At 35.4% G+C, this 17,776-nt stretch overlaps 1 protein-coding gene across 8 annotated transcripts in view; it reads right to left on the bottom strand.

Annotated features, from left to right (window-relative positions):
* Positions 1–17,776, bottom strand: part of LOC128857913 (partitioning defective 3 homolog) — a 90,555-nt gene that overhangs the window by 7,153 nt on the left and 65,626 nt on the right. For 5 of the 8 annotated variants that reach the window (XM_054093746.1, XM_054093752.1, XM_054093748.1 and 2 more), the window contains exons 2-3: positions 10,688–11,174; positions 9–1,541 (exon numbers count right to left, since the gene is read on the bottom strand). In XM_054093746.1, the coding sequence (XP_053949721.1) occupies positions 9–1,541; positions 10,688–10,864 (1,710 nt within the window). In that variant the 5' untranslated portion in view covers positions 10,865–11,174. Of the gene's footprint in view, positions 1–8; positions 1,542–10,687; positions 11,175–11,407; positions 11,885–17,776 lie in introns of those variants that run through there. The other 3 variants (XM_054093747.1, XM_054093749.1, XM_054093751.1) reach the window with 2 other exon arrangements.

Here is a 17,776-nt window from a genome sequence, read left to right as displayed (position 1 = left end):
CTACTTACAATTTCTCTTTCATCCAGCTCGGCCAACTCTTGCTGCCGCGACACCACCAATCGTACTGTAGCGCCGGGTTGTGTCGCACGCAATATGGACACCACATCTGTTTGTGTTTTTCCAGTCATCGGCACACCGTCCACCTCCAGCAACCGATCGCCCGGCTTCAAGCGTCCATCCTCAATGGCAGCACCACGCGGCAATATATTCTTAATATAAATCGGGCAGTGGCCACCGGCTGGATTGTCGCGCGTCGTCACGGAAAATCCCAGTCCATTTGGACCCTTCTTCAGCACAATTTCGATCTTACGCCCAAGCTTGCGCGTATTCGCCACTTGCAGTGAAGTACCCACCGGCGCTGTGTTCGGCTTTCGTGTTGGCGATACCGTCGCCACCTTGGTCTCCACCGACGACGCCAACTTCTCCTCTGCCTCAATCATTTCTGCCACTTTGGAGTCGCGACGACGCGATTTGCTGCCATTTCGTGGATTAGCATTGCCACCGCTGACTCCACCGGCACGCAACACGCGTATACGCAGCTCAGACGCCTCCAATGAGCGTCGCAAATATTCCTGCACCTTACCTTCGGTCAGTCCAATCAATTTGGTGCCATTGATCTCCAATATGCGATCGCCTCGCCGTAAACGTCCGCGCTCAGCGCGACTACCCGGTTCTACGTGTTGCACCAACAAACCGCCGCCATGCTCATTGTCCGGTATAGCCGTCAGTCCAAGCGGGCTGCCGTACTCATTGATGATGAGCAACATTTCGCCATCTTTTTCACGTATCGATTCATATGCCTGGCCGAGCGGCTCTTTGCGCTTACTTTCACGCGGTAAAGACTTGGTTGTATACATTTGTCCTTGCGGTGCATACTGATGAGACGACTGTTGCTGCGGATGCTGTTGTTGTTGCTGGTGAGGGTGCTGCTGATGTTGTAACTTCTCAGCGGCCTCTATCCACTTGTAACCGGTACCGTCACCTAGAAATTGCATGGACAAGCGGCCAGAGCGTGCGAACGGTTGCTGCGACGGTGCGTTTGCCGAATGCTGCTGACCATCATCTTCTTCTTCCCATTGCGGCGCTAGGTAGCCGGTCTTATCGAGCAGCACACGATCGGGTGAGTCTCCGCCACAATGTGGTGCTGCCGCTGACCATCGCTTATTGCCACCTTCCGCCTTCAGTGAAGCCAGCAAATTTGGATCACTACTGCGACGCACTTGTAGTCCGAGACCGGTCACGGGACAGGCGGTGGTGCTGGTGACTTCAATGTGTGGCGTGGACACATCGCCGCGTTGCCCATTTGTTGGCGCATCTGTATTGGTTGGATCGCGGAAGATGTCTGGAGAGCCAGTACCTACAGAAGAGCTGCCAGAAGCGCCATCTCCACCGCCCTGCGGTACGCCCGGATCGGGACCGGAATCATCGTAACTGGCAAGTATCTGTTCACGATCATCGGCTACATCACCGACGCAATCGTCCGGGTCTAGAATGCCCGACTGTGTCTGTAGATGGTGGACGGCAACCCAAGAATCAGGCTCCTGCAAATGAAAGTGGAAGAAGGAAAAAAGGCATGTAGTTAGAGAATATTTAAGTACAAATAGTACTGGTTAATAAGACAAGAAAGTATAATTAAAAATAATCAATATTCAATTTGTTCGTATTCTTGTGCGTGGTACGTGACTTGGTAAGCTAATTAACAGTAGCAAAATATTTCGTAAAATAAGGAAATCGACAAAAGGGGTTGGTTGCCTTTACCTGGTGTGTGTGTGTGTGTGTGTGTGTTCAAAATGATGGGCAGCGAATGCGACATCCGCTTCGAAGAATCGAAGACGGCACAAAAAGAAGTTAAAAATAAATTCTAGTACTTTTTAATTATTTTTCGTATGTTTACGGATAGGAATTTCAAGTTCGTAAGAGCTATTATTCGAAAGTACGCGTCATGAATGCCTTATAGGCCAGTGACCTTTTCACTTTGAAAAATGAGTTTCACATTGGAAAAGGTCACTTTTTAGTTGGCATTCGGTAATTTTTTTTTTACTGTATACGTCAAAAATTCTCGTTTAAGAAGTCGCTTTTAAATAGTTAGATTGTAGCGGCTGTCCACTATGAGACACACTCAGGCTCACTTCCGGTGGTGATGCCGCGTGGATAACTTGTCCTTGCCGCTCCTAAAACCAAGTAGAACCATTCAACAACTTTAGAGGGTCCTTAATTTCCACCGAGCCGAGTTGCTCTAATCCATTGAGATATTCTCTACCTAAAATGGGTGAATCTGCGTAGAGAAGGACAGTAGCACAGAAGGTGCACAAATGTCTCCTCCTCATATTCATTTAGACAATTTCTACAGAAGTAATGTATCTGTACCCTCCTATAGGTAGTGCCCGTTATAACGGAAATCAGTGCGGTATAGCTATTCCTATTCCTTCTTATCAGAGATTCTGTGCGTTAAGCATTGAGAGTCGGCCACAATTGGCGGGCGATTCTGCAGATGGTTTCGTCAAACCATTTTCCATTCGCTGTGCTTACAATTTCTTAAAAAATTAGTAGCCCACATGTCTGTAAGAGTATGCCATGTAATTGTCTGTGAATTGTAACTTAGGTTGGTGCTAGGTTATTGGCTCTGCAGTTCCCCTCAATGTCTTGGCAAATGGCTTGGAACCCATGCTACCTCTTATTTTAAATGACTCAGCCTTCTCATTAAGAGTTTCATACTTTTCATAGCTACTTTAGAGCTTATCGACTGTTATAAGAGCGATTTATCGCCTTCTGACTATCAGTGAAAATGTAGATATCATCTCCAGTTACCTCATCAGACTACACCAGTGTCACGGCTTTCTCTTCAGCCTGAAAAACACAGCAGTAGTGGGTGTGCCAAAAAACTGAAAATCATCAAATATTTGGAACATACACCCCGATCTTTGAGTCATCTGTGCATACATGCGCCTTATCTTAAATCGTTTAGTTCCTACTCTTTTCTAGAGGATAGGAGGGTCGTGAACTTTGTGATAGCAGCTGTAGGCAGGAGTGCATATACTTATAGTTCATCAGTCCGAGAAACTCTAAAAGGCTTACACTTAAGGAGGTGTTCAATCTTATTGCTGCACCGCTGGCAATATATTTTGCCTGGAAATCTACTGGAAGGAGCTTTAGTGTCACGCAAATTCTCTTTGATTTTTGATAATTTTTTTCGCATAGGTGTTAAGCATTTACATAAAGCGTTGATGATTCCCATAAGCCAACGGAACTTTAAATAGGATAGATCTCAGACCTTAAGGGCATTTTTTAAAAGATGTGGGAATATATCGTAAATTGAAATAAGAAGCCCGACTTATTAAAATAAAGACACAAGCGATTCGTAATTTTTTCTTTTTCTTCTTCTATAATAAATATTTTAGAAAATAGTTAGATAAGTTTTACAGAAAAGTTATAAATTAACAAATAGAATTCTCCAATTTTAAAAATCGTCATATTGCATTTCGTAATTTAAAGTTTAAAACTAGTAAGTAAGTATTTTTCTTATTTTCAATTGAATTGAATTTTCCTTTCTTGCAGTTTAACATTCAATGAATTCTGCTCAACTGCCATTTATTATCAGATTTTATGCCTCACATTTGACACTCTTTCGTGACTCATAAAACCCATATAAAGACAGCGAAAATTGTTCTTCATGGCTGTCACATGTGGGTGTAGCGAATGCAACAAGACAAATAAAAATAATAATAAATAAAACTGACAAAACAAATAGGAATTTGGCAGCTTGTTTGGCCAAAAGTGTGTTGCATTCATTGTTTATATGGTTACACGATTGCTCATAACCGAAACAAAAAGAAATACAAAACGAAAGATTTCAATGGAAACAAACTTGCTGAAATCCATTGCGTTGTTTGAAAAGAAAAACCAAACAAAGTCAACAAAGCCAACAAACGTACGACTCATGACGCTATGACGGACTAAATGAATATAACAAAAAACATAGCCTCATAAATAAAAAAAATACTGGGAAAAATACACAATAGGGAAAAATAATAAAGCAACAACAACAACTTGGAATAAGGAGTAGAAAATTGTTGGCATACCAAACATTGCATCATGAGGAAAAAAAATATGAAACTGAGAGGCATGAAAATAAATTAAAAATAGAAATATACAATATATTTTTGGCAAGATGCGGATTTCAAATTGTGCTATCGGCAAGCAGCTACACCATTTAGACACACAGTCAGAACGGATAAGAGTTAAAGTAAATAATTTCGAAAAAGTTTCTCGGTACAGTGGCAGCCAAAGGAATTCAGACACTCACAATTATCGTATGAAGTGGGCAAAGCGCGCTTGTTTTGTATTGACGAAAGTACTAAAGCAATTTTTTTGTTTCTTTTTAAATTAATTTTTTTCTATAAGTTGTTATACAACATAAGTAAGGAAAAGGCAATTGTGATAACTGCATTTGATTCCCATCCTCTAATGAAATTGCTTAAACCCTTAAGTAAGACATTTTGCAAATTTCCCAGGCCTTCAAAAAAAAAAAACAAAAAAAAAAAAAAAAAAAAAAAAAAAATCGCCAAGATATTAGATATTATTCGAGAATCACAAAATAAACAAAATTTAGTTCAGCAAGTCTATGATAGGAACTGATGTTCAATTATGAAATAACTAAGCCTTGTATCGCATTCTAAAAGCGAGCTCAGACTCAAAATTCCGGCTTTACGTTACATTTTCTATATAAAATCGGTTGAAAGCACTAAATGTAGATCTATAGAAAATTTTACTATAGAAAATGTCAGCTAATATTAGAAATTAAAAGATATTTGTAAAAATAGCCTGAATCTATTTCATCGCTTCATCTTTGAAAATCCTTTTTTTTTAATCCTTTGCTCTTCGAAAAACTACGAGTATACATTTTATGTGCAAGTGCTGCAAGCGTTTATTTCAGCATACGCATTTAGGTGGAGAGCAGTAGCCGATCAGTTTTATATCTTTGATTTATTTGAAATAGCAAAGTTCTTCGTTCGTTTCCAGAAAATAACGAAGTTTATGCCACACCGAGGAAGAGCTCTGGAATTTTATAAAAATGCTTCAAAATGGTATTTTTAATGGTTTCAGGCCATTTATTTTTAAAAACATGGCTGTTCGTTTCCAACGCGCTGAATTATTAAAACTCAAAAATGCTCTAAAGAAGTAATTTTCCTTTCAAATTCTGGGTTTAATCACTTCATTTTAGACGGCATGCCATACCGGTAAACGTTTCAGAGCCGAATTCATTCTACATATCGCTAGGGGAGGAGGTAATCGAGTGGCCTGTGGGAAAATTCAGTATTAGAAAACTAGCACTAATGCATACACTGTGTTAAATAAATAAATCACTAGGACTTGTTGACGAGTTTTAATTTTAATTTTCTTGTTTCTCATTTAATTTTGATAATTTTTTTTTTCCTACACAAAACATATAAATCCAAGCTTCAAACTTTGTGCAACTTAAAAAAAAGAAAAGTCAACAAATTTTACGATATTATACACTTTTTGAAAAATTCTGGGTATGCAGCCAATTGAAATTTATTATAATAATCTACAAGCTTCAGGTGCCTAAAAATTGGGTGAATTTTTGACGATTTTGTTTTTTGTTTTGTTGGCGGTCATGCGCATTTTCTCCACATAGTGACTAATTTTAATTTTTTGCCGCAACAAAGTAGATTTCTTTAATCTTACTGTAATGGCAAGGCGTCGTTCAACCACGTGTTCGGTAGCCGGTCAAAAAGTGTTTTGAGGCATTGCACCAAAATACCTCATCCGATCTCACGCCCTGGGCACCATCTTATGAACAAGTCAGAAATGGATTCGTGGATACCAACAAAAAAAAAAAAACGAAGAGTTCTTTCAAAACGAAATAAATTACATTTTCCTGTTAATTATCCGCAACTCGTTGCCAGCCTGTACTTGCATCACAGTATACTAAATATACATACATTCATATATAATATATATACATCAACTTGAATGCGTTCGTAAATGCATACCTGCGCTTTTAAATAAAAAATGAGAACAAAAGTAGGTAAAAAACGAGAGACACTTATATGGCAAACTGTTGCAAAAGACAACAGAAAATGGAAACAAATTAACAATAAATTCACACCAAATCCAAAATTAATATTCAACGTAGATTATCATAGCAAAATAGTTTGCCTTTTTTGTGGACTTGTAAAATAAATTTTAATAAAGCAAAAAACAAAACAAAAAAAAACAATTCAAATAACCGGAAACACGCCGCTCTGCCCAGCGCATCAATGGATGAGTGAATGAATGAATGTGAGCGACTGCTTGGTTAGTTGATTGCTCAATTTCCATAGTTAACAGTTTTTTATAGCTGTTTTAACTTTATGCAGCGCATGAAATGGCATTTAAAAATGAATTTTTATAAATTTAGACATTGAAAAATTCTAGAGAACATTGCTCTGGCAATCACGCGCGAGCATCTATTAAAGAGATCGGTGTATTAGCCGTTTTTTTTTTTCAATTATTTTATTCTTTCTTTTCAGAATAAAATACTCGAAGAAAGGGATTTCTATTTTGGGAACTTTGTAAATACAATTCACACCAAACTTTCAAGGAACTACTCCTAAGAATTTCTGTTAAAAAAAATCGGTAATTAAAAATATTCAGAGATACTTTCGAAATTTTATAAATACGGGATTATTACTTAGAAATATGAAATAAGATGTTTATGTAATCTCTTCAATTATTCTCAAAAAACTTCAATTGACCAACAGTCACCAATGTCTACAGAAGATGACTAAACTCTATACATAAATTCTCCATCATTCGAGCCCCAAATAAAACATCACTGTTCACGCGACATATTGAAAAGTTTTAATAATTAATTATTTTATTATTTTAATAATTTTAATTTTTTGTATGTTTTATTTAATTTTTTATATTTCATATTTTATTTTTAATAGTTCTTATTCATATTTTATATTTGTTATTTAATTTTTTATATTTTTTATTAATTTTTTTTATTAATTTTTTTATTATTTTTCTTATTTAATTTTTAATATTAAGGGGGGGGGGTAGGGTCACAAAATCGAAATTTTTTTTCTTCACTCATCTTATAGTAAATCATTTCAAGAATGTTGTGTCAAAATTTTAAGAGGATCGGAGCAGAACTCTGAAAGTTATAGCCTTTGTAGGCACTCTACCTCGAATGCGGAGCATAGATAATTTTTCAGTCATTTTTTCAAACGCGTTTTTCCCGAAACGACTTCTTAAAAGTCGGTGCCAATCACAACTCCGAAACTATTCAAATTTGGCACACGTTTTCTAAATCAAAAATACCTCCCCCTCACACTGTTTTTTTTTATTTTATTTTTTTTAAGGTTATTTTTCACTTACAAATATGGCGAAATTTTTCGCCAAAAATGCTCGTTTTACGTTTTTTTGCCACCAAAACTACAAAAATGAAAAAAAAAAATTTTTATTCATGTGGGGGGGAGCATTACGTCATACTTTAACTGAAAAATTCGACTTTTTTAGTTTCAGATGATTCTACGACGAATGCCGATTGGCACCGCAGAGCCCCTCTCGAAAAACATATCTCCAAAAAAACTCTGTCATGGGCTTATTTGTCAATATTTTATTATTAATATTTTTTAAAAACTTATTGAAAAGATGTACAATAACATGCAACTGATTTTATTAAAGTATCTTAGCCATATTTCTGTAAAAAATTCAAAAAAAAAAGTGTTTTTTTTAGCGCTAAACCCTACCACCCCCTTAATAAAAATTTAGTAATTTAGTCATTATAGTCACAGTTTTAATACTTTTGTATATTTTTTATTTATTTTTTTACATTTTTTATTTAATTTTTCATAATTTTTAATTAATTTTTTATATTTTTTGAATAATTTTTTATATTTCTTATTTAATTTTTTATATTTTGTATTAGGTGCGCAACTAAGTTCTCGCTGTTTTCTTTTTATGAAAATACAACTTTGTTCTGAAAAACTGGTTACAAGTGAATCATTGAAAGTATTGCCCATCGCTGGCTTCTACTTTTTCCCATCTTCTGGTAAATCTCGTATACAGTGGCGGTAAAATTGTTCACCTTTTGAGGCTATCCACGGATCAAGCCATTCATTGATGGCTTCATATGATTGGAACTGCTGGTCAGCTAGACCATGTGCCATGGTTCGGAAGAAGTGATAATCGGACGGCGCAATATCTGGAGAATATGGCGGGTGGGATAGGATTTCCTATTTCAGTGTTTCAACGGGTTTGGCAACGTGAGGCCGAGCGTTGTCATGCTGTAGAATCACTTGTTCATGCCTCTCCGCATATTGCGGCCGCTTCTTGCGCAGTGCTCGGCTCAATCGCATCGATTGAAGTCGATACCGATACCCAGTGATGGTTTCGTTTGGTTTTAACAGTTCATAATAAATAACACCAACTTGGTCACACCAAATACATACCTTCGCAGCGTGAATATTTGGCCGAGGCTACGACGTAGAATCATGACAGGGCAGTCTCCATGACTTTCTTTTCTTTGGATTGCTGTAATGAATCCATTTTTCATCACCCGTCACGATGCGATGAAGAAAACCCTTCCTTTTTTGCTGCTGGGGCAGTTTTTTATAGGCGAAAAAAGACGTTCAACATCCCTTGGTTGTAACTCATAAGGAACCCCTGTTTCGGAATCATTCCCAAAGCATGCAATCGCTTGGAAATGGATTGGCGGGTAACTCCTAATACTGAAACAAGGTCTTCTTGCGTTTGAGACGGATCCTCATTGAGCAATGCCTCCAATTTAGCGTCTTCGAAGGTTTTTGGCCTTCCTTCACGCGGACGGTCGTCAACATTAAAATCACCGTCTTTGAAGCGACGGAACCAATATCGGCACGTTGTTTCACTTAAAGCAGCATCTCCATAAATTTTTTGTAGCTCTCGATGCGTTTCAGCCGCCGTTAATGGACTATAAAAATTGCTTACTCTGAATTTGTCTAAGAATTCTGACTAAAAAATTTAAAATTTTTTTCGTGTCGAAAATACGAGGAATTTTTGAAATTTTCTAAAAAAATTGAAACTTTGAGTTATATTGTGTTTGTTATATTATCAACTATGTTTTCTAAAAATAAAAACTTCATTATAGGCAAGCCATAACCGAATGGGTTTGTGCGGGCTACTAACTGGGATGACTCGAATTTGAAGGCCATTGTAGACATGCATTTCTCATACTTTTAGTAGTGGTCACTCAAAAAATCTCCAAATATACTTCCACCAAGAAATTTTTTTTGATATTTAGAAACCATCTGTCTTTCGAAGACAAAACAAAATTGTAGGACTCTTTAGGTATATCGACTTAAACAGGCACATCAAAAATCGGAGAAAAGTTTTCCGACAGAACGATGGGACGAGCGAAGATATATGGTATGAAACGTAACGGGAACTTCTTAACGTTGATGTGTAGAAAAACTAGGCTTACATTTCAAAAAATTTAAACAGATTAGCAAGAATAACGAAGAGGAATAAACAGCTTCATCTCTCCTCTCTCACTTTCCCACACTGAATAAATCAGGCTTTGGAATCTGGAATCTGAGGGCTAGCCTAAATGAAATATTCGATCATTGATGTGCAAGTATGGTAAATGACTGACGAAGTGCTCATAGATGCACTCGGCAAAATACCACTTTTACAGACGCATGAGTAGATGATGGCGAATGGGGCACTGGTGACGAGATCTTTCAATACAATTCAGCATCAATACACGAAATTGACAATATTAGTAATTTATCATTTAGGGGCATAGTTATTATTATAATTCAAAATATTTTATTTAAAAATATTATATCCAAAAGTATAAGGAAGAATTGGATATGAAGTCCTTGAACTAGCCAGGAAAACGTCACATAAGCGTCACATCTATGATCGATTATGAAGCGAATCATTACAAAATACAAAATCAACGCGATTATTCAGCGACTTCAAGCAACTTTAATATACTAAAATTGAATGGGCTATAAAATTGCATACTCAAAAGTTCTTGAAAAAATCTAATTAAAAAGTTTAAAACTTTGATGAAATTTTTTTGAATGTTTGGAAATTTTGGGCTATAGAACTACATATCCAGAAGTTCTCCAAACATTCTAATTAAAAAGTTCAAAACTTTGATGAAAATATGTTGAATTTTGCATAAAGTTTCCCAACTATAATTTTTATGGATCTTGTTAGACTATTTTTTTCGTTATTGAAAATTAGTTAAAATTGAATAAAATAAATTAAAAAATTAAAATCTGATAAATTTTGTAGTGTAGCGCCATTAAAGTCGTCGAGTATGCCGACTGTGGCTTAAAATTTAGCCACAGGGCCGCAGCAATGGGTCTTTATTTTTGACGGCTGCTATCAACCTGCCTAAATGCCCATTACAAATGGATAAATTTAATGTTTCCACTTGACTTTGTTAAATACTTAAAGTACCTAATCCAACCGTTTCTTTTCAATTGATTTATAAACTTTGATTTTATGAGAAAACAAAGTATAAATGTCTATTGCATTTTATATAATAAAATTACTTTTTAACGTAATTTTTCACAGTTATCCACAATTACGTCACTAAATTTGTTTATACATTTTTTGGATTCTTTTTTTTTTTTTGTTTGTTTTTCCTTTTTGTCTTTTGAACTTTTCAGATTTCAATTACCTTTTGCCCACGATAGGGTGACGACGGCCGTTTTGGCAACGTTAATGAATAGGATTTCTGCAGGAATGTATGTTGTATGCCTTCGTGCTTGGCTGCCACTTTATATGTATGACGCCAACCGAAAATGCCAGTCAATTTGTTGGCCAAAGCGGGACATTTAGGTGGTACGTCGAACATTGCTGGCGATTTCTTTTCTTGTTTCGTTGCCTTGCGGGAGTTTTGTGTAATGAAATGCACACTGGTTGTTGAAAAATTGTATCATACAGATTTTTGTAGTGGTCGCTGCTGCTTTTTTTTTTTGTTTTTGGCAGGGAATTTGGTGCTTAAATCTTTGGTAATAGTTTAGCTATTTCGCTATTTTTTACAAACGCACACACTCACATGATTAAGAATTTTATTTTATTTTAGTTTTTTTATGATGTGCGTGCATTTTTGTTAATTTTTTTTATTTTTTGTAATTCACGTCATTTTTCAAACTTCTTCGGCACTAAAGGAACGAAAAATAACGATGAGCATTTGTTTTTTTTCGAATTTTTGAATTTTTTCTAATACTTATAATTTATTTATATATTTATTTATATATTAGTATTTTATATTTTTTATATATTAGTATTTTATATTTTGGGATATTTGCACTTTATTTTTTAACAATGCAATTGAGTTTCTTATAAAATACACTTTTCTGTCTTTAGTTCCTCCTAAAATCGCTTTCCAACTCACACTGAATTATTGTTGCTGTTGAAATATTTAGCGTACACACGTTTGTTAGCGTTATATCTTATCAGTTGCGGCAACCAACACCTTGCCAGTCAGTTTATCCGCCCACCAACAACAAAGACAATGCACAAAATGACGTAATTAATTACTACGGACCATTGAAAATGTGATAAACGAGCGCGCACTAAGTTGTTCACCTCCATTTCTCCGCTAATCATTTCCATATCAGATACAACAAATACCTAATAGAAATTCAAAGCCATTCAAAAAAATCTCAATCTCAGCGACCTTGTGAACCTCAGGAATCGAGGCATCCACCAAGAAATCAGTCAATTACTAATATTAGAAAAACAGCTGGTTTTTTATAGAAACTGATTTCAAATCTATGGGGCATCGTATACCTCTGCCCATGAAGTCACAGCAAAAAAAAAGATCATTTTATTTTACGGATTTCTTCATAATTCTAAATATTTATTTATTTATGTAAAGGTTTTATAATATTGCTTATCGAATATTCAAGCTAACAATTTTTATTATGCTTGGGATTTTGTGATAAGCAAACAAAAGCAATTATAGCTGACAAAAAAAAAAGCTGGTAGTGGAGTGAAAAAATATGAATCATAAAAATATTTATTTATTGCGAGCAAATATGGCCTTCAAAGGTTGCGAAATTTATTGAAATGCAATTATATAGATAAAATAGAATAGAATAAAAATGAAACTAAAAAAATCCAATAATAAAGGGTGGTCCATTTAGCGGCTATAAATAAAATATGCGTGCAATTTTTTTTAATAATTTTTATTTCCATTCACAGTTGGCCTTACAGTACCCTGTTCAGTTAACCCAATTTTCCAGTATATTTTCACGAGTTTGGCCTTATTTCATTTTCGAACACTTGACCCGACGCTTCATTATTGCCGTAACATGTATCCTTAACAAATATCTTGTTTCTTTTAATTATTAGGCAAATAATTTTCATTCTGAGAGAAAACAAAATAAATGTATTCTACAGGTTTTTTTTCATATTTCTGATAAAACATTAAAAATAAAAATTAATGTATTCCACAGGTTTTCTTTCATATTTCTGATAAAACATTAAAAAAAAAAACACCAACAAAAAATAATTGCAATTTTTACAACACAACAATTTTTTTTTAAATTTTTTAATTTAATTAATTTAAAATAAAATCGTTTTTTTTTTAATTAATTTTGAATTAAAAAAAAAATTAATTTAAAATTTTTTTATTAAAAAACCTTTTTTTTCAATTTTTTTTGCTAAAAATTTCAATTTAACATTATTATTGTCAGGGAATAACAAACAAAAAATTTGGTAAAAATTTCAACAAATTTTTTGGTGAATGTTTTTTTTATAATGTTTTCAAGTTCCAATAGTTTTGGTTTTTTTATAATTTAAAAAAAAAATTGTTTTTTTTAATTTTTTAATTAATTTTTTTTTTTTTATTAAATTATTAATTTTGAATTAAAAAAAAAATTATTTAAAATTTTGAATTAAAAAAAAAAAATATTTAAAATTTTTAATAAAAAAAAAAATGTTTCCCAATTTTGTTTTTTGCTAAAAATTTCCCTTTAACTTTATGAAACAGTCATTTTTAATTGTCAGTGATTAAAAAAAATTTGGTAGAAATTTCAACAAATTTTTTTGGTGAATATTTTTTTTATAATTTTTTCACATTTCAATAGTTGTGATATTTTTCTGAATTGTACCCAAATTAAGGATAGGAGTTATGCATATCTTTGTGTGAATAGACAACGTTTCATGAGTGGATTTGGTCTTGAGCGCGCTCTTATGCCGAGGCCCAGAGTGTTTTGACTATAAGGAGATAGGTGTAAAAAAGTTATGGTGGAAGTTGATGAAAAAAAAAAACTATTTAGCTTTGAGAGGATAAGGTAAATGTAGCAAAAATAAAATTTCACATCATTTACTCGCCCGCTTCAAGAACGAACTGTCCATTCCAAAAGAAACAATAGAATCGGCGCGATATCGACTAATCAGTTTAGTTGCGTTTGGTTGTGAATAGTTGAATACCAAATGTAATTTTTTCAACTTTAATTAATTCAATAAGTGTCATTTTTTTCATAAGAATATTCATCATATATTTTATTTTATTTTCTCTTTTTCAAAAAATAGATTTTGAGATGTACATGCTTTAGATTATTAGTCAGAAAATATTTAGTACCACTTCACAGATCTGGAAACTAAATAGATACATGTCTTAGAGAAATTCGTGCAGTTTTCGGTTAGTTGATTTTTCGTTTTTCAATCTTTTTTGCGCGATTCCGCGAAAAAAAATTTTTTGAACAATGGAAAAATTACCCCAAAGGGGGAATGAGAAAATTTTCACCTATGTTCAGTTCAATAACTTCTTCGGTTCGATAAGAGAAGGCGTTGCTGTTAGCCTATTTTTATTTATTTTTTGTTTGTTATGTTGGCACACTCTATATAAGAATATATGTGAAGTTTCATTCGAATCTGTCAATTCATTCTTTGTTTACAAACCATTTAGTATCGACGTGTCCTAGTATTTTCGGCGACGTAAAAAATAAAGTTGCGTGCAGTGATTCAATTTTTATTTTTGGAGTTTTAAAAGCAAATGAAATTTATGAACGAATGTTGAAAGTGTATAGGCACTTTTCGCCATCAATTAGTACAGTAGAATGATGTGTTACTGAATGTAAACGTGAAGACAATCCACGTCAAGGACGTCCGAAACTACAACAACACCAGAAATCGTAGAGAAAATAAAGATATCCAGTAAACCATCTCTAAAATTTATACCAAGCACTGACCGTCAAAAACTGCTGCTTAATACAGCTTTGAATTAACGATTGATTCCTCATTAAGTGTTTCCTACTACACAGCATTAAAAAAAATGAATGGAAACTATTCTGCAAAATATTTAAAAACCTATCATGCCGGCTTAGCTATCCCGGTTAGGCAGGTAAACATTAATTGCCAATTCCAACCAAATCGAAAGAAATATCAATTAAAATAAAAAGTGTTCGGTTTAATATCAAAGAAGAAAAACAAGGTTTTATTGTGCTTGCCTTTGATAACTTGATTAATTTCACAGAAAAATTAGCAAATGGAGCGAAAAGGTCAAGAGGCGGGCGATCGTCCGTTCGTTGGTACAGTAAAAATCAGTTACAACAACGCCTTTTGCTTGCAAGCGCTCAAGTTAACAGCTTTGCTGTTTAAGTATTTCATTATTTATCGAGTTGTAATTAAATCATTTTTGCTTTTACGTTGCACTGCAATATTAGTCGTTTGCCTGCTTGCCTTGTCTGGGTTGTATTGACCTGGTTTTTTGCGGACGTGTACTAGAAACTTTTTATTAATTGCAATGCATTCATTAACTGTTGTTGTAGAGCAGAAAAAATACTGTAAAATCTTATTAAAAAAATAAGTACATGTGCGTTAATAAATTATGCAAGAATTTAATTAGAGTGCGCTTTTTTCCAACACAATAAATTTTGTTTACAGTGCCTGCTATTTATTAGTTAATTTACTAGCAACAGGCGCCAGACTATTTTTTTATTATTTATTTATGTTTTTTTTTCCAAATAATTATCTACATAATAAGCCAGGCAGCTGACGAGCCGAGGCAGTTGGTTAGAACGTAGCGCTGACATCTGAAATTATAGCCAATCTCAGCACCTTTGCGCTTCTAAGCCATCAAGTCTCGTTTGGCGAAGCGGGCAATCAGCTAAATAATCACCAACATCATAGGAAAAACTCATCAGAGCAGAGATTGTAGCGACGACTTAACCTCTTGAGTGTGTGTGTGTGTGTGTGTGCAGCTCACGCCTTTTAGCAAATTTTCTTTAGAAAGTTAGTTGTCATGCAAATTGCCGCACTCACACACACACTCATTCACATATATTTATATACGAGGTCTGTTCAAAAAGTATCCCGAATTTTGAATTTTCGCACGTTACGTATATTCGAATTTCGATTTTTTTGTGCCGCTATGTTGGTACTCATGTCTCTCACTCTTGACGACGAGTTCGGCCATTTTGAATATTCAGTTAATTGTTGACAGCTGCTTTGCTTGCACGTGTTTCGGCTCGTCTTCGATTTTTACCTATTCAAAAAGATGGATCAAAGAACCTGTATTAAATTTTGTGTGAAAAACGAAATTAAGTGCGCGGCTGCATTCCGAATGTTGACTGTGTCATACGGAGAAGCTACTTTGGACCAAAGCAACGTTTATCGATGGTACAAAATGTTCTCAGAAGGCCGAGAAGATGTGAACGATGAAAAGCGTCCCGGCATGCCGGACGCCCGAGCACTTCAACAACAGACGAAAAAATTGATAAAGTGAAGAAAATGGTATTGGCCAATAGTCGAATCACCGTTAGAGAAATTGCTGAGGACCTAGACATATCGATTGGCTCGTGCCATTCGATTTTTTTCAATGATTAGGGCATGAGACGGGTCGCCGCAAAATCCGTACCAAAACTACTCAATTTCGACCAAAAGCAGCATCGCATGAACATTGCTAATGAGATGTTGGACTCCCAAATTTGCTCCAGAGGTTCATAACTGGTGACGAATCGTGGTTTTATGGTTATGACGTGGAAACCAAAGCTAAGTCATCTCGATGAAAGCTGCCGCCGAACCAAGACCGAAAAAGCGAGCCAAGTTCGGTCGAATGTAAAAGTTTTGCTTTGCGTTTTCTTCGACTGCAGGGGCGTTGTGCATCATGAGTTCTTGCCACAGGGTAAAACGGTCAATAAGGAATATTACCTGCAAGTTTAGCGCAATTTGCGCGAAGCAATCCGTCAAAAACGCCCGGATTTGTGGAAGAATAAAAATTGCCCCTGGCATCACGATAACGCCCCTGCTCATACATCGTTGCTTGTGCGCGACTCTTTGGCCAAAAACAACACACTAATGATGCCACAGTCACCGTATGCCCCAGATCTGGCCCCTTGTGACTTTTTCTTGTTACCGAAACTGAAGAGGCCCATGAAAGGACGACGCTACGATTACCGAGATAAAGATAAAAGGAGGAGCTAAACAAGATAAAAAAATGATTTTTTGAAGTGCTTTGAATATTGGAAAAAACGTGGGCACAAGTGCATAATATCTCATGGGGGTTACTTTGAAGTGGACAAAATAGATATTAATGAATACATAAACTATGTTTGAAAAAACACAAAATTCGCGATACTTTTTGAACACACCTCGTACAAACAAGCAGCTGTAGTTGAAATTCAAATAAAGCTTTCATTTGCTTTTTCTTCTTTACTTCTTGATGGCCAATTATCACAGAATTTATCCGGCTTTTTGATCTGCGAACGCCTGCACGAGCCAAGCAGCAGTCCCCGATTGCGATTCCTATTTCTATTGCTCCTTTGCCTCAATTAGCTGTGACGTCTCTTCTCCGCTCGGCCGCTATTTCTCTTGCTCCTTAAACTTAACCCATTTTCTAAATTTGATGGCAATTTTCAACGTAATCTTGGTAATATTATCGGCGAGGCAGCCAAATCACAGCAAAGTGACTGAGACGGGCTGGACGGGTGAACTGTTGCTGGATTGGCGAAAAGAAAATTGTTTGCATAATGAAATCAAGGCTTGGCCAAGTGAAACGAGCTGACTGAGTGGGGATTATTAGTTTGGATTGGAATTTTGATTATTGTCAGCCAAAGGAAAGCCGTGCAGCGGTTACACAGCTGGGATGGAGTTTGTGAAATGCAGCTGCGCGTGCGAATGTGACAAGAAGTTCACAAATTTTTAATATAACTAACAATTTTTGACAAACACACCCATGCTTGACATATTAAAAATAAATTTCGCGAAATCTGACTATAGAAAATAAATGTGTGTATTCAATTTACCTTACGCTTTACTTGCCATGGTATACTCGTATATGTGTGTGCATATATTATATTATTTTATATGAACTTATATGTACCTACTATATGCAGCAAACACTTCCTTGTGCAACACACTATTGTTGGCCACAATGCATGCACAAGGTGGACAGACTCTGAATGCTTCCCTGTTTCTGCCAGGCCAGGCCAACCACCCAGCCAAGTAACCAACCAACCAACTAGCGAGCGAGCGCGAAGTAGCGGCAAATTAAAGTTGCACGTTAGGAATGCAATTGTTGCCACACCAACATCGGTAGCAATCTACAACAAAGGTGGCCCCATATAACAAACACACTAGGGATGCAATTTTTTCAATTTTTAAGTGCCAGAGTTTTCGGGATCTCGTTTTGGCAATATCGGGATCCCCAAAAAATTCATCAATATTGTTTAAGGGGTTATACGCAGTTATGACTTTCAAAAAAATCGATTTTTTTATTGCATTTTTGTAATGTACATATATTCAAAAGTATACG

The sequence above is a fragment of the Anastrepha ludens genome, chromosome 3 (assembly GCF_028408465.1).
Source record: "Anastrepha ludens isolate Willacy chromosome 3, idAnaLude1.1, whole genome shotgun sequence".
NCBI classification, from domain to species: Eukaryota; Metazoa; Arthropoda; class Insecta; order Diptera; family Tephritidae; genus Anastrepha; species Anastrepha ludens.
This window is presented reverse-complemented; position numbering and strand designations above follow the sequence as displayed.